The 17,224-nt window shown below is 46.8% G+C and overlaps 3 protein-coding genes and 1 pseudogene across 10 annotated transcripts; 1 reads left to right on the top strand and 3 right to left on the bottom strand.

Moving 5' to 3' along the window:
• Positions 1–527: 527 nt before the first annotated feature.
• On the bottom strand, positions 528–1,281 carry LOC106804331 (probable serine/threonine-protein kinase At1g54610). The gene has a single exon (XM_022827132.1). It carries the CDS (start codon positions 1,011–1,013, stop codon positions 543–545), a length of 471 nt encoding a protein of 156 aa, XP_022682867.1. The 5' UTR covers positions 1,014–1,281; the 3' UTR covers positions 528–542.
• A 4,516-nt stretch (positions 1,282–5,797) lies between these two features.
• LOC101778677 (PTI1-like tyrosine-protein kinase At3g15890) lies at positions 5,798–12,231 on the top strand. Of its 8 annotated transcripts, none has more exons than XR_215197.3 (8): positions 5,798–6,309; positions 6,438–6,618; positions 6,896–9,439; positions 9,705–9,849; positions 10,374–10,603; positions 10,717–10,845; positions 11,497–11,537; positions 11,937–12,231. XR_215197.3 is itself a non-coding variant. In XM_004968494.3 (6 exons), exons 3-6 carry the CDS (start codon positions 10,509–10,511, stop codon positions 11,997–11,999), a joined length of 339 nt encoding a protein of 112 aa, XP_004968551.1. In that variant the 5' UTR covers positions 9,205–9,439; positions 9,705–9,849; positions 10,374–10,508; the 3' UTR covers positions 12,000–12,231. The 8 variants fall into 8 exon arrangements, 1 of the variants encoding a protein (XP_004968551.1); XR_215196.3 differs by having other exon boundaries at positions 10,717–10,856; XR_215195.3 differs by having other exon boundaries at positions 10,717–10,884.
• A 539-nt stretch (positions 12,232–12,770) lies between these two features.
• On the bottom strand, positions 12,771–13,613 carry LOC101778015 (metallothionein-like protein 3A). The gene is made up of 3 exons (XM_004968492.3): positions 13,473–13,613; positions 13,316–13,357; positions 12,771–13,195 (listed from the first exon to the last, which is right to left on the bottom strand). Exons 1-3 carry the CDS (start codon positions 13,571–13,573, stop codon positions 13,087–13,089), a joined length of 252 nt encoding a protein of 83 aa, XP_004968549.1. The 5' UTR covers positions 13,574–13,613; the 3' UTR covers positions 12,771–13,086.
• An 831-nt stretch (positions 13,614–14,444) lies between these two features.
• Positions 14,445–15,161, bottom strand: LOC101772861 (annotated as a pseudogene).
• Between the last annotated feature and the right edge of the window lie 2,063 nt (positions 15,162–17,224).

Genomic DNA, 17,224 nt, shown 5'->3' with positions numbered 1-17,224 from the left:
CTATCATCAGGGTCCAAAGCGAAACCTAAAGTTTAAAGGCAGAAAAAGCAGAACACCACATTTCGTGATACCATCCTATTGCCAGAAAGAACCGCCCCCCCCCCCCCCCCCCCCCCCCCACCTCCCCAAATTTTTAGATAAAAATTTTCCCCCCAAACCCCGGGGACTCCTAAAAATGTTCACACAATCCCCCCAGAAACCTTCGGGACGGGGTTTTTTCTCCGAGTTTCAGGGGGCCACTGAAAGAAACAAAATATCTAAAAGAAAGAAAATGCCAATGCATTCTCGCATCCGGCATAAAAGGCATCCCCCACTGATAACGGAATGTTACTATTTTCCTATCGTCCCCAGCTGCCATTGCCAAGCATAGACAAAAACCAAACCAGAGAATGAAAAAAATCCGCGATCTTAGATTGTTTCCTCGTCGCTAGAAATACCATGTAAATCAACATTTCCCCATTTACTGCTCCCCATCTGTTCGCAGATAGCACTACCTCAGCTTATCTTCTCATCAAGTAATAGGAGTCCAAAAAACTCAAAATCTACAGCATAATTTTACAAATTATTACTGTTCTGAGATTCCAACACAGGCGAAAGGCGAGAGCAAAATGGGAAGACTGAAGAGAACAAACTAACAGGGGCAAAGCAATGAAGAAGGGAAGTCCTACCTTGTCGAGCTTCTCGAACGACTCGGCGCGGCGCGGCACCCATCCGCGCACGGCCTCCGGGGCGACTGCGACGAGCCACGGCGGCCACCCCGCAGCCACCTGCTCCCCCTCCACCGCCCTGGGCACCGGACTCCTGACCTGGCACGCCGCCGCCATCGCCATCATCGCCCGCCTCCTCTCCAGAGCCTCCTCCCTCCCGCTCCCCGTCCTCGCATGCTGCTGCTGCTGCTTCCGCGCCTCCTCCTCCCTCCTCACCGCCGCCGAGAGCTTCGCAGCCGGCGGAGGCGTTGTGCGGCACTGGCCGTCGTCGAAGGCGGAGGAGGGGCGGCCGCAGACGCAGCCCATGGCGGCGGCTGCAACTGCAACGGCGGCCGCGGCGGAGAGATGGGACCGGCTGTCTGGCTCAGCTCGGCCGGTGCAGCCACCGGGGGAAGCGCGGCATGCGGAGGATGCGGATGGATCTTAGAGCTAGGGTTTGGTGAGCGTGGATTAGGGTTAGGATTGGTGGCGGGGGAGGAGGATGGAGGAGTGGAAGCCGCGGCGCGGTGGAAGTGGAAGGGGAGCAGCAACGGCACTCGCAGGAGAAGGTAGCGGAGGGTATGGGCTCGTTTGTAAATTTGGTAGATGCAAAGGATGTCCATGTTGTTTGGGTTCTTTTATGCACATGAGGACTTGGAAGATTTATAATTGCTAGGGTCAGCACACAAAATGAGGTTTGTTTTTTTTTTAAAAGGCATGCATAGACGAGGTGAGGTCTTAAAAAATGATTCTTGGTTTCACTTCCCCATTAACATATATTTTCACCTTAAGAAAATATTTTAATCCATGATTCTTATCTTTATAATTCTTTTTGGGGGAGGACCTAAGCCCTCGAAGCCTATAAACACATCAATTGAATTGTTATGTTGATTTATTTAATGTAGCGTAATTTGTACGGTTAATACATAACAAATTTTGTTTTTGTTGTTGTTTGAGATGTAAAAGATGAAGAACATCTTTACACAAAGGAAACATGATATGGACTTAACCGCTAGAAGGGCACCAAGTCAGTTGAGCAAGGACTTCTAAAATAGACACTGATTTCAAAAATTCTTATACACTCATTTGAGCAATTGCAGGTGGAAAATAATATGCACTAAGCTGGACCAAAAACTTTTAATTTTCTATAGAGAAGTTACGACTCCAGCACATATGGGTATGAATCGGTCATGGAAGTTATGAATGTTGGTTAATTTGTTTTCCTCAATGCACTTGCTCTTCCGCTTTTATTAAAAAAAAGAAAGTAAGCATGCATTAAATTGATGGAATCCAAGTTTTTTGTTTTCCTATATATGCACATCCTTTTTTCTACATTGTGTTAATAAAAAATTCTCACTTTCATATATTTACTCCACAGTACATCACTACTTGAGTAAAAATTATGTGAGAAATTGGACTAGATAATTAGGAACCTATAAGTATCCATTCATATGCCATCTCAAAATTGATCAACAAATTTAAATGATGATATATATATATATATATGTTGAGACATCACAATTCACCCGGTCACACTTTGTATTTTTTTTAAAAAAGTCTAGTGATATCTGGTGAGCAAAATTGGCTAAAGAATACGACACTATCGATTTCTAATCCAAGTGCAGTTATACAACGTGGAATGGGAGTGCACCATTTGTTGCTGACATTTTGTCATCAACACGGCTAAAACTTGAGTTGCTCAACAGTATGCAAGCTCTCGACTCTCGAGCCTGGAGGAGGTCTACAAAATGTGAATAACTCAACCTTCGAGGGGCTTCTACGCACATCTGCCACAATTAAATACGGAAACTGTGCTTCGCTGCGATGTCTCTGCACCCGGAGCAATTCCTTCAGCCACCAGCTTTTCATCGTACCCGCCTCCCAACATGCTCTGGCAAGTGGCAAGGCATGCCCTTCCCACGGGGACCCCACGTGTCAGCGAGAGGCGCGCGTGCGCGGCGGGTATCCTCCCGGGTGCGGCTCTTCGAGACCGGCGCCGGCCGTTAAGACTGTGGCGCTGGGCCACTAGGCGCCAATTGGATTGCGCAGGACTGCTGCGCGCCCCCACCGGGCGCGTACACAGGATGTCCGCGCCGGCGCAGGCTGACACCGTGGGCCCGCCCACCCGCCCTCTGCCCCGGGTAAAATTTGGCGGGTAACGCCAAGCTCCTTCCCGCCACCCGCCTCGACAGTTTTGGGTGAGCTATCAGTAGGTGGTCTACACGGTGGGTAAACCATGATGATGTCATTTCGGTTTCGATGTGTCACCGGGGTGTTGCGGAGATAGGGCTCCTATCACATCGGATGTTTAACACTAATTAGAAGTATTAAATATAGATTAATTATAAAAATTAATTGCACAACCTCTAGGCTAAATCGCGTGATGAATCTATTAAGTTTAAGTAGTCCATGATTTGACAATGTGGTGCTACAGTAAGCATTCGCTAATGATGGATTAATTAGGTTTAATAGATTCGTCTTGCAATTTAGCCTAGGGGTTCTGATATTAGTTTTGTAATTAGCTCATGTTTAGTCCTCCTAATTAGTATTCGAATATCCGATGTGACAGGGTTAAAGTTTAGCCCCTATCTCCCAAATACTTTCTAGCCAAGTGACTAGTAGGTGATGGCGTGTGATGCATTTGAAGAGCAGCCGTTACATATTTATATATATAATAAATAAATTGGCAGAGCCGACACGTTGGACTGGCTGCTGGCGCGATCAGCGTCGCCGTTAACCGCGGGACACTCGCATAAGCAATCATTTGCGACCAGGCCAGACCGTGCAGAGCTGCTGGTCGCAGGAGGATCCATGCACGCTTCCAGCAAATCAAAGCTTGTATATTGCGGTCAAATGCGCATTAATCCCAAGCGTGTTTGCTGGTGACGTGTGCTGGATTGTTTGAGCCATTGACCAACAAGGCGGGCAGGATCAGGACAGCAGCAGCCGACTCCATTGCGACCGCAGTGTTAAGTTAACCACAGGGACAGAGACGGGGACACGGACGTGCAGTGCAGGAGAGAGGCCGGACAGCGTGGACGAGGAAAGGAGTAGCGAACAAAAAGAAGAGGATGGGATCGGGAGACAGGTCATATGGATACAAGAGCTCGCATTATTACTTACGGGCCGGTCGGTCGATGATCATGGCTAGCTTAACATGGGTCCGTCCGAGTCGTCTGTAGAGAAGGGCTGTAGCCCATGCACGTACGTACAAAGCACATCCGAATTAAGCAATTGCTTCCATGGCAATTACCTGGAGTGGTAGTAGTTGACGCATGTGTCCGTAGTAGGGCACGGTTGCTTACCTAGCGCGGAGCACATGGATGGAGACGGATCGGATGGACGAGCCCGGCCGGCCGGGCTGCGGGATTGGATCTGGAATCAGGCAATCAGCTGCGTGTGCCGGTGACATCCAATTCCAACCACCGGCCAGCCGGTGGGCGGTGGCCCAGGCTCTCCGAGATCCTCTCCTCTCGTCCTCGGCCAACCACGCAACACGTGTGATTAATGGCGCCCAGCTACCATTCGTGTTTCATCGGGCAGAGATTAACATATACAGTACTAGCTAGCTACGTTGCTGGTCTCATCAGTTTATATTAACCTCGTATACATCCTGCTACACCAGCAGCTAGCTAATCTCTCGCGATGCACATGGAGAGCCATGGAGGAGGCCGTTTGGTGAGCGGCGTGTGTTCGTTTTGTTAATTTGGTGGATCAGCAGCAGCCTCCCGGGTCCCGGCCGGCCAAATTCTGTGGCTGACGACCTCTTCTTCGCACAACACCCAACGTGCTACTGCGGCTCCTGGTCGAGCAAGATCACATGCACGGCTTTCAGTACCCGTGCTGCTGCGTTCTGGAGGGTGTTCGTATTCATAGACTAATTTTTAGTTCGAGTCCTCGGATATTTGGATACCAATTAGAAGGATTAAATATTTAAATAACAATAAGCACATATTTATTGTAGCATCACATGATCAAATCGTGGACTAATTAGATTTAATAGATTCGTCTTACGAATTAACCTTTATTTATACAGTTGATTTTGTAATTAACCTATATTTAATATTTCTAATTAGTATCTAAACATTCAACATGAAAGTCCCGTGAACAAACAGATCCAGTCAGTCCTTGGTATGTACTGTAGTGCCTAGTTATATTGCTAAGAAATCTCAAGGAAGATTGGAAGAGGGCAAGGGAGAAAAGGTAGCGGACAAAAGCTCACTCGAGACACCAGCACAGTACTCTAAAGTCGTAGGGTAGAGAATTGCTGACGACGAGGAGACCGCGCCATCTCAGCAGCGAGAGAATCCAAGCTACGTGCTCCTACCTAGATGGCGCACGCGTTGGGGCGCGAGCAGGCGCTGCAGCTAGCCCCTGCATCTCTGCATGGCATCGCCCTAGCTCCTCTTGCTTGCATTGCATGCTCGATCAGTCACATGCATGCCATTGCCATGCTGCTGGCTGTGGCGGCCTGGCGGAGTGCAGCGTCCCGGCCACTCAGTGAGACTGTGTGCCGGCGGGCCTGCTGGGAAAGCTGCGTCCTGCTCCTGCACGGCCTCATCGCCTATTTGCTTTCGTTCGTTCCCGGAAGAAATACGTACGTACTCGTATTCGTACTCCTATACTGTACTCTACGTCTACTACTCCTACAGTTGCGGAGTAATTCTCTCAGTCTCGGATGCTATACGTGCACATGGGTACAAGTACACCTGGCTTTCAATGGATACAGGTCGGTGGATAGAAGGTTGTTGGCGTAGGTCGCGGCCACAGACAAGACATCGTGGCAGGGCACCACAAGTCAATTCTTTCTCTCTGTTTTTTTTTTTTTTGTTGGAGCGTGGCAGTTCAATTTTATCAGGCAGGCAGGCAGCCGGGACAAGGAGTCGTCGTTGCATCTGGGCCATACATATCGTCTATGATTCGACCGGGCTGAGGCCTAGCAACACGAGAACGAAACATCGACCTGGTTGTTTGGGCTGCTAGCCCAATGATTTGTCGTGAGCATTTCGGCCCAAAAAATTAATATCCTTGTCTTATACTAGTAAAATTCCTTTTTTTTTTCTTCTGAATTGTACTTAGTCCCTACAGCTAAAAAAACATGGTCGTACTTTGTTACTCATCCGCCGCCTCCCCACCCCGTCGCCGCCCATCCATCCCGCCGGCGGCCAGAGGACCGAGCAGCTGCCTGCCCCCACCTCATCTCCGGCTTTTTTTTCCCGCGGAACCCTACGCGCCGCCGCCCCCCCCGTCATCCAAGCCTGCTACCGCGCGCCCCTTTTTCCTCGCCTGTGCCAAGCCCGCGCCCTCGCGCGCGCCTCCTCCTCGCCGCCTGCCACGCCGACACCCTGCTCCCCTCCTCCTCCTCAGCGGAGGCCCGCGCGCCGCCATTGCCTGCCTGCGCGCTCGTACACCTCACGCCGCGGCTGCCGATCGCCTCCGCCGCCGCCGCGTTTGATGTCAACAAGGCTCCTGCCCCGCATCACCCCGCTCCCGCGCCGCCGCCCCAACCCGAACTACCCGCCCGTCACCCCGGCCCTTGCGGCCTCGCTCGCGCGAGTCCTCGCCGTCGGGCACCCGCTGTTCCGTGTGCCAGCGATTGTGCAGCGTCATCGTCGAAGGGCAGGTACCCTGTTCCTCCATTCATTCTTTGTTGCCAGTGAAGAATCATGAATCCCTCTTCTTGTTGTTGGAAATTGTCGATTTGTCATGGATTTGGGATGGGATCTCTCTGATTAGTGGCTTTCATCTTAGGGTTTCTAAAATTTTCCATTCCATCCCCAAGATCTCATTTTCACTGGCTGCTCTGTAAAAATCATCCCAATTGTAGTTCATAGGCAGAGGTTAGGCTGGCATCGGCAGATGTATTCCAGCACATGACACAATTGATGAGTAATCCCCTCCAGAGATGCTAGCCATTATCCTTGTTTGACTGGTAAGCTCTCCTTCCTCCACTCAAATTGCATCACCATGTTGAAAATTTTAGATTGTACTGAGAAAAGATTGTTTGCCCCAGAATTCATTGGTAGGCCCAGCGAATATGTTGCTCGTTCTACTAGTCTTAGTCTAGAGGAACTGTTGTTGAGAAACTTCTATGCTAGCTAGATGGTTTTATAGTAGTAGAAAGTTGCATCTGTTTCTTCAGAAGGGACATTGGTATATCCTACAACTTGCAGTTATAGTGATTATGTTTCTTTTTGTATTTCCTGCAGGAGAGTTTGATGTAATCTGGAAGGTGTGACCCATTATCTCTCAGGTGGTCCTTTCCATCAACTTGGCAAATAATATTTCTCCATGAAGTGTAGTCTATGCACAGCTCATTCCTGCTTCTGCTGGTACTGTCAATGTAAGGAGGGGATCGGCTTCCCTCGTCTATGCACCGGGCAGTCCCAGGGTTCCTGCGGCGAGCCCATGCAATCAGGAGCTACCCCCCAGTGCTGCGTCTTTCCTCTCAGGCTTGTTGCTTGAACAGCTCAGATAATGAGGAGCCCGGACGGAATTCTGCTTACATTGACTATAGAAGCCAGTGTCTCCTTCCCTCCATCACGCTAGCAGTGCGGACTGCGAACTGGGATGCTGCCAGAAATATAAGCTTCAGGGAGTGTGTGAGGTTATACGGGCTATCTCAATCAATTGGTTTGTTTGCATTGCTTGTGCAGCTGTTCTTACCGTGGAGAATCAGAGAGATCCGGTGCTTGATTCAGAGCATTGTTGATTACTGTGAAAATGCTGGCCAGGAGTTGTTTGAGTTGGCTCCTATTTTGGTCAGCAGATTGGGTGGGTCAATGACGTTGTTGCAAGTTTATGCTGCAGTTATCCGGATTTTTGTAGAGTTGTCAATGTTTGAGGACGCTCTTCTCACTTACATTGAGGCCAGGAAGGTTGGTGCTGAGCTGCGTTTGTGCAACTTCTTGCTGAAGTGTTTAGTCAAGGGGAATCAGATTGTGTATGCAAGGAGTTTATTTGATGACATGAAGAGCTCTGGTCCTTCACCAAATGTCTACTCTTATTCAGTTTTGATGAGTATGTATACACATGGAGAGAGGTTGTGCTTAGAGGAAGCTTTTGAGCTTCTTCGTGAAATGGAAATGAATGGTGTGAGACCGAATGCTGCAACCTATGGAACTTACCTCTATGGGCTTTGCCGTTCCAGACAGTTAACGTCTGCATGGGACTTTCTTCAAAATCTTTGTCAGAGAGGGTGCCCTTGCAACACTTATTGTTTTAATGCAGTGATTCATGGTTTCTGTAGTGAGGGTCAGGTCCACAAAGCCATAGAAGTGTTTAATGGGATGAAGAAATGTGGGTTTCTCCCAGATGTCCACAGCTATAGCATATTAGTTGATGGGTTATGCAAACAAGGGGAACTATTGAAAGGTTATGACATGCTTGATGAAATGGCAAGAAATGGAATCAGTCCTAACCATGTAAGTTATAGTTCACTTTTGCATGGTCTTTGCAAGACTGGAAATGTTGAATTTGCGTTTGAGATTTTCAAGAGGCTTAAAGACCAAGGTTTCAAGCATGACCAGATAATGTACAGCATCCTTTTCCATGGCTGCTGCCAACATTTACATCTAGATATTGTCAATGGCCTTTGGGATGACATGATTCATCATGATTTTGTTCTAGATGTTTATGATTATACCAATCGGATCTATGCATTATGTAGACATCGATGCCTTATAGAAGCATTGGAAGTATTTGAACTCATGCTTGAGAATGGGATAACTCCCAACATTGTGACATGCACCATCCTTGTTGACAGCTTTAGCAAAGAAGGGCTGATTGGTGAGGCCTTCCTATTCCTGGATAAAGTACATCAGTCATTGGCAATTGCCCCCAATCTTTACACATACAAAGCTATTATCAACGGCCTTTGTAAGATCAACAAATCGAATGACGTGTGGGAACTTTTTGCAGACATGATAAAAAGGGGATACGTTCCTGATGCTATCCTCTACAGTATTATTATTGATGGTTTTGTGAAAGCTTTGGAGTTGCAGGAGGCTTTCAGGCTGTATCATAAAATGTTGGATGAAGGGATAAAACCTACTATTTTTACATATACTAGCCTCCTAAATGGGCTGTGCCATGATGATGGACTTCCTAGATTTAGGAAATTGATGAGGGATATGATTGGGGAGGACCTGGTACTTGACAAGATTTTGTGCACATCTATTATTGCGCACTATTGTAGATGTTCAAATATGAAGGCCGCCATGGAAATGTACAAAAAAATGGAAAGCTCCGGTTTATCACCAGATGCTTTTGTATATACTTGCCTAATTAGTGGCTTCAGTAAAGTTCGTGCAATGGATGGTGCACTTTTGATGATGGAAGAAATGGAAAAAAGGAATATTAAGCCTACTGTAGTAACCTATACAGCTCTCATCGTTGGATACCTTAAAACAGGGGATGAGAAACAAGCTAAAAAGATGTACAGAAGTATGTGTGAGGCAAGCATTGATCCGGATGACAAGCTGAGTTGTATATTGGGCGTTGGCAATGACGGGGGTGACTGATTTTTATTCTCGGAAAGAAAAGGATGCAACATAGATTTTCAGATGGACCTCTATTAACTTGACCAAGGGACGGCTCTGTGATGGTGATGAGCTCACCTAGTGTTGAACAATATTGGCTGCATTTGTTTCCTCAGCTTCCGGACTGCATCAGATGAACGAGGAATAGAAAGAAGTAACCTGAAAGTGGCAGTTTAATCCTTGGACAACACCTGGAGGGTGTTATCATTACAGGTAGCCCTTTGCTTTGTGCAAGTGTCTAATATAGGATATTAGACTGCAATTTAGAAATTAATGTTTTTTCCTACCTTATCAAATGCCAATTTGAAATTCAGGTTACTTCAGTTCATGTGTCATCTTCATCCTTTGAAACTTTTCCTGGTTTCCAAGTTTCATATTTAAGAAGTTTCATATGAGTTGATTCTATAGGTTCTACTTGGAAGATTAATTGGTTGTAGGCTTGTAGCTTATCCTTTGTTTGGTGGCTTTGGTTTGCCAGGTCTGACGAAGGGAGCGGATCATTGAGGTGGGTGTTCTCGTTGAGGGAGCTTCGATTGGCAACAAACATCTTCAATTATGATAACAAGATTTGAGAAGGGCCTCTTGGGAGTGTGTATTGGGGACAAGTTTGGGATGGCTCTCAGGTTTCTGCTCTGTACATTTTGGTCCTTGCTGTGAACTACAATTTTTAAAACTTTTTCAACTTTATTGCTTTTTAATTCTTGCTTTTCAGCTGGGCGATCACAATTATTATGCACAGTTTTGCAAATTTTATCGGTACCTGTCTCACTAAATAGTCTAGCAACTGCTATCGGTTAACTTTTCTTGATTAGTTTTGGGACATTGATCTTTGATTGTGTTATTATTAGGTAGGTAGGATATGTTGTCATAGGGGAGTAAACAAAAAAAGATGTCTAGCATCGTGGAGAGGGTTAGTATAATGTTAGATGGACAAATGAACAACCATCTCTTAAGTATAGTTTGTTCTGTTTGTACCTTTGTCTTTTTTATCCGTACTTGTGTCCAATTGATGCAAATTTAGTGGCTGGGAAAAATTGTGATGACGTGCGGTTCCATACATTATTGTTGCTACCCAGTTTTAATATATAAAACTACAATGAACTCCATGCAACCTACTGATTGACTTTGCCAATCTTTTATTATGCAGATTGCTGTCAAGAGGTTAAAGAATACAAAGAATGGCACATAAGTGGAATTTGCTTCAGAAGTCAAGATCTTGGGAAGAATAAGACACATAAACCTCCTGAGTTTCCGTGGATATTGTGCGGATGGACCTGAACGCATGCTGGTGTATGACTATATGGCAAACTCAGCGGAGTGTCTCCTTGATTGGCGGAGGAGAGCATCTATTGCCATCGGTGCTGCTCGGGCTCTCTTGTCAGTAAACGGTCTTATTATCTTTGCTCATAACAGAATAGCACTGATAATTTGTACTTTGTTGCTTTTGATAAACACTGTGTCAGACATCACTGACAATGGCTTTCTCACAGGTATCTTCATGAACATGCAACACCTCAGATAATCTATGGGAGCATCAAGGTCACCAATGTGTTGCTGGATTCAGACTTCCAGGCACATGTTCAACGACAATATCCAACCTGCTATGATTATTGGTGTTGGTATATATATGGTCTGAATCCTGGTTGATTATGGATGCGGTAATTTAGAGGGTATATGCCTGCTAATTTTTTAAAACATGAAACTACGAGACTGCTTATTTATGGAGAGACAGTGTCCATGTGATCCAGTTCAGTATTAGATATAACTTAAGTAATTTGGTCAAATGAAATTTAGCAATGGACAAGCCCCGAGGGGGTGTTCATTTTTTATTCTACGTATACACATGAAATGTTTCTATGTTATGATTAAGACATATACTATATGCTTAGTATTTTAGACATCCAGAAATAACGTTTACTAATTATGCCTCCGTGGATATTTTTATATGCACCAAGTTAAAGTAAAATCTAGAAACTTGAAAGATTTCCACGATACCGGGAGAATGTCTGTTTACACGATTCTATTATAACATTATAACCTAGATTACCTCCTTACTGTTGTTTAGTTTCAGCTTAAATAACATTGGCTAGGTCATTACATTTTGTTTCTGGTAAGCTAGTGACCGATTTTGTAGATGCACACATGGTCGGAATCCATTTACACTTTGTTTCTGGTAAACTGGTGACCAATTTTGTAGATGCACACTTGGTCGGAATCCATGTTGCTTGCTGTTGACATATAATTTGAAATGTTCTCTTTGTCTGTCCCAGGTGTGATTGATCAAATGTCAAAGCAAGTATCTTATGTACAGGTACGTGAATGAGAAATCTTGAGTTTGATTACAGATGTTTTTTTCTTGCAGACATGAACATATTGCAGAACCAATTGCTTGTTTTCAGCATCTCAATACATGCTTCATGTGTGAGTCATCTTTGCAAGAGCAGGATAGTTAGCCCTTTACAAACGCAAGCCTTGCCTTTTTCATGTGTGGACTACGTAGCAGATGAGTGAAATATGAATTCAGACCCCTGAGATAATATTTCCTTTAGCAGTTTATGACTAATATCCTATTTTCTTGTTAACTGAAGCCGACCCTTTTCCACATTCTTTGGACTGCAATTTAAATATTGAGTTTCGGATGGATAGATTGAGATACATCTGGGTAATATTTTGAAGCTTTAGCTGATAACCTGAATCTGTCTGCTTGCAGAAGTTCTATGGAGAGAAGTTCAATAGCCCATTGGAGATCAGGCATCTCCCATTATTTATTTGATAAAAGAGTAAGCTTTATTTTGTAAATAGAAAATGCAATGGAAAGGCCATGTAATGTGATAAATTGTGTTTGAATCAGTTTGTTGGTCTGTGATTTAAATCCACCGACTGGATTGAACACTATAAACTGTGAGCAAATGTTGTCTTGTTATTGTAACTTCTATTATAAATATTATCTGTTGTATTTATGAGTATGCTATTCGGTTATGTTATGCGTTCTCTATTGTTTTACAGTAAGCCATGAGTTAAAAGCTTTTATCTCTACATGATTACATTATGTGTCAAGCTTTGTCTAATTTATTAACTATTTTCTTAGATTAAATATTTTTTAATATTCCTGCTTATTTTCAGGCTGTTATTGTCTTATTTAGTGGTTCGTATATTGTAATGAAAATGTAAATATTTTGTCGTCCGTAGCAACGCACAGGCATGATCCTAGTACTAAGTATAATTCTAGGTTTTGCTAAAAATTCACCATCCCCCTCAAGGTGTGCACTCAATATTGATACTCAATTATCTCCCACAAAAGCTCGCACATATCGCATCTGGTTGGCCGCACATGAGCTCAAAGTCACAAATTACCACTCCAGCATCCTTTTTATTTTTACAAAAAGTTGAGCAATCCATCATTCTAAGTAGTAGGCGATATATGGAGTTAGCCAGCGGCTGGTATCAATGAATTACTGCATCATGTATAGGGTAGGGTGTTTGGTTCCAGAGTTTACTACCTACCTGTGAAGTTACCGTGGACAGACAGTAGGCAGGCACTGAATTCAATGAATTACTTAGTCAAACCACACAGTAGATTTCATTGCACATAACAGAGGTGCACCGTCACATGGCACAGGACACGCCCTGAAGCAAAGCTATATGTAGCCAGTACACAGCACGCGCGCACGGGAGCGAGAGACCAACGTAACCGAGATCCCAGGGCTCCGTATGCATGCAGCATCCAGCAGAGAGGTAGCTACAGGAGTTGGTCACATGACAGGGACGGATTCTTATTAGGCACAACGATAAAGGGTATACACGGGCATGGCGGTTTATTTTATTTATACGCACGGCAGCATGGATATGGATGCATGGCTTCACTTGCCGCAGGAGCAGTTGGAGCCGCAGGCGCAGTTGGCGCCGCACTTGCAGCCGTCGTGCTCGCCGGCGTCGGCGACGACCTCCTCCTCACGGCGCTCGAAGCGGCTGCATGCACATGCATATGAGATGGAATTTTTTTTACACCATGAATCACCAGAAAGAAGAGTTAATTAAAGGCATCATATCCGAAAACAACCAACCAAAATTAAAGGCAACAGAACGTACCTCTCGGTGTCAGCTATGACGACGCCATAGCTGTTGCCCTTCCTGGAGATCAGTCAGAGATCAGAGATTAGCACGAGCAGGCAGATCAATCCATGGCTGGGCATCCCAATAACTAGTGCATGCAGGAAGGTAGCAGCTGAGACAGACGAGGACTTACGTGCACTGGCTCCTGTCAGCGCAGTCGCAGTTGCCGCACTTGTCCGACATGTTGCTGGTGGAGCTTGGGCAATGGGCAGAGATGGCTTGGTGAGGAGCCATGGCCGCTGCCCGCGCCGGGTATATATAGCCGGAGGCCGGGGCGTGCCGGCCGGGCGGAATCCGCTGACAGTTGCAGCTAGCGCGCGGAGGGGTAGATGCCGACGCCGCCTGGGGATGGAATCAGAATCAAATAATCAGTGGAGCGAGCGAGCGATCGAGCGCGACCGGCCGCGGAGCATCAGTGGAGCGAGCGAGCGATCGAGCGCGACCGGCCGCGGCTCCGCGGCCGGCACGCGCGCCAAGAAGCAGGAGCAGGACGCCATCCGCCGCACGGAAGGAATCCATCAGGTTCCCACGGCTGCCACACGCTCCGGCCCTTCGCCGTGTCGAGCGGCCTGCTGGCCGTTCCGTTCCCCCATTATTCCACCCCGGCCGCCCGCTTTCCGCCCCCATTAACCCAAGATCAGTTGAACAGATCAACAATAAGAGAGGTCCAGGATTTTATTATTTAGGCCCCGTTTGGTAGAGCTTCGGCTTCTCATAAAATGGCTTCGGCTTCAGCTTCTTCGGTGGAGTGGCTTTTTTAGTGAAGCTGAAGCCGTTTTGCAAAACGTTTGGTAAAACGGCTTCTCAATGGCAATATATGTAATTTTATGATCACTTAATGCTTGGAGAGAGAGGAGAAGCCGGTGAAGCCACTTTTTTCGGCTTCTCCTCTCTAGTGTAAGCCGTTTTGCGGCTTCTCCTCGGCTTTGGTGGTGAAGCCGTTTTGAAATTGACCCTTTGGTAGGGCTTCATCAAAAGCCGGTGGAGAAGCACTTTGAAAAGCCCTACCAAACGGGGCCTTAATCTGCATGCTGTGGAATCTATGCGGTTGTTTCTTCCAACTTTCGTGGTTGTTTTGCAAAAAAGTTTCTAAATTTTTTCGTAATCAATCCAAATTCTTGGGAGTTGAACTGCCGTAGTTCGTTGATGATTTGCAAAAAAAATCCCTCAGCTTTTTCATAATGAGGTCCCTGCTCTTGCGCATGGCGGCGAGGACCTTGTAGTCCTCGAACATGGAGACGACGTTTGCGAGGTGCCAGACGACATTGATGTAGATGAGTCCTACGAGGTAGGCGACGATGAGGAGGAATGCGAGGAGCTCGAGGAAGACGACGATGAACACCGCGTGTTACGTGAAGAGGAGCGTGAAGACCGCGAGGAACGTCGCCGCGAGCCTCCTCCATGCTCAGGGCACGACGGAGAGCACCCGCGGGATGGTGAGTGCGTCGTGCTTGGTGGAGTAGACGGAGGCGACGGGGAAGACGGCGGCGGCGGTGGCGAGGAGGAGGAGGGCGAGGAGGTAGGCGTCCTTGAAGAGGAGGAGGGCGAGCCAGTCGGATGCGAGGCGGGAGAGGAGGCGGCGCTGGGCATCGGTGCCCGGGGTGGAGGAGTCGAGGGCGGTGTCGTCGGTGTCGATGTGAGTGAAGAGGGCGTGGGAGATGGTGACATGGAGGAGGAAGAGGGTGGAGAGGAGAGCGGGAGGACGAAGGCGGTGGCGACACGGGGCAAAGAGGGGCCAGTGTGGGCCACGGAGGATCGATACGGAGGTGGTGTAGATGCCCGCCACCCCCGAGAACTGCAACTTCTCCGGCTCACACTCCATGGCCTCGATCTGGGGGATTGGTTTGGTTGCTTGGGTGGTGGGGAAAGGAAGGGAGGATTGGGGAATTTGTATCTCGCCACGTGGGGCGGGAGAGGAAGAGGAATGGGGATGGAAGGCTTCGGGGGATGGAAGCAAGGCAGAGAGAGAAAGAGAAAAAAGCCACCTTAACTTGAAAAAAGTCCCTCAACTTGTTCGTAATCAACCCACAGTTCTTGGAGTTAAACGAACGTAGTTCTAGACGATTTGCAAAATAAGGTCCCTTTCTGCCTCGCCTGCGCGCGTTTCTGCAGCCCACGATGCGTCCGCCCCCTCCTCGATTCCCACGGATCAATCCATTGTCGCACGCTGTCCGTCATCCGCCCGTGCCCCGCTGGCCTCGCCGTCCGCCACCGCCGACCCCCTTGCCATCCACTGACCGCCCGCGCCACCGCCCGCCACGGCATCCACGCGCGGCGCCGACTGCCGACCAAGCAATACACCCAAGAACAAAATAGAGGACAAAGGAATACCACTAACCAACAACAATAAAATTTGACATCAGCATTACAGCACCACCACACAACTCCTCTTGGCCAGGCGGTGAAGGCCGGATACAACGGATGACCGCGAATCTATCCAATGATAGGGAATCGCGTGGCAAACAATCGACAACACAACAGTTGGAGAGAGGGTTAGCGGTGGTGGGGATGCAGCATAGGAGGCTGGTAAGGAAGCAGTGACAGAGCGGGGAGACAATGGGGGTGCAGTGCAAGAGCCCAACGAGGAAGCGTGTGGTAACATAAAAAAACAACGTTATAAAAGAAAACACGAGGGAACTGATTAGTTCTTGATCTTGCCTGATTAGTTCTTGATCTCGCCTGATTAGCATGAGGGAACTGCGCGGTGGTTCCTGCGCGGTGGTTCCAGACCGGCGAGATCAAGAAAACAGGCACAATGCTTGGGATTTGGGATAAGAATAACGTGCTAATCAATTTTTTAAGCCTATGGGACCTACATCAAACAAAAACCAACATTATAAAAGAAATAAACTTGGGTCCTGTCAACGCGAGATTACGCAGGTAGGTCTCGGCGACTATACGAGAGTGGGTTTGTTGTTGGCGTTGCGATAAGGTTTTTAGTACGACTGCTGTTGTCGAATGGAGTTGTGCGGCCGTGCTGAGGTCCCAATCCAATTGGTCGGCTTTGGCGGTTGAGTTGTGTGTTACCCGTGTTGATGTCTCAATCCAACCGGGGGAGTATAGGCTGTTGCTTTCTTTTCCTTCTTATTTTCATGCCTATAACCTCCTAGTGCCGTAGTTTTTTACTATATCATCAGAAACTCGTAAGGTCTTGTGCGGTTCGTTAAAAAAAACAAACAACAATGATAAAAAATGAAGGAAGAAAAAAATTATATTCAATAATTTAAGAAGAAAAACCAATAATTCAGAAACAAACAACATCAAATTATCATCCAAGTTTTGCATCATACGTATTGAGATTTTTTTCCTCCCGTACAACGCACGAGCATATTTTCTAATTAGTTAATAATATCTCTCCCTCTTCCTCCCCCTCTCTGACCTTATCACCTTTCACCTTTGGTTGCATTGCTTCCGGAGATTATGCTAGTGCTGGTGCGTGCTCTCGATCCTCTGCTCCTCTCATGTCCATGGGTCGCCGTCGCCTCCCGTCCCTTGGCACTACGCTAGGAATAAATTAAAGAGCGAGCATCATCGCTCTATCAGTGAAGAGTCGCCAAATATCTTGTGCTCCATCCATTCCAAATTGTAGGTTATTTTAACTTTTCTTTAGTTCATAGATAGTATTATGCATAGATATAGTGTATATTTAGGTGTATAATAATATCTATGAACTTATAAAAATCAAAACGACGTAAAATTTGGAACGGAGGGAGTAACGAATTTCTCCGAGGGATTGCCGTCAAATCCAACCACGCATACAAGATGCCCTCGTCTGCATCGTCTCCTTTTTAAAATTCCGACGGGGATGAAGCATTTTTCTTTTAGCTTCAAGCACCAGCAGCGCCTTTTCTTTTTTTTTTTGGAACCGGGATACCCAATTTCCAC

Source organism: Setaria italica, chromosome V, assembly GCF_000263155.2.
Source record: "Setaria italica strain Yugu1 chromosome V, Setaria_italica_v2.0, whole genome shotgun sequence".
NCBI lineage: Eukaryota > Viridiplantae > Streptophyta > Magnoliopsida > Poales > Poaceae > Setaria > Setaria italica.
This window is presented reverse-complemented; position numbering and strand designations above follow the sequence as displayed.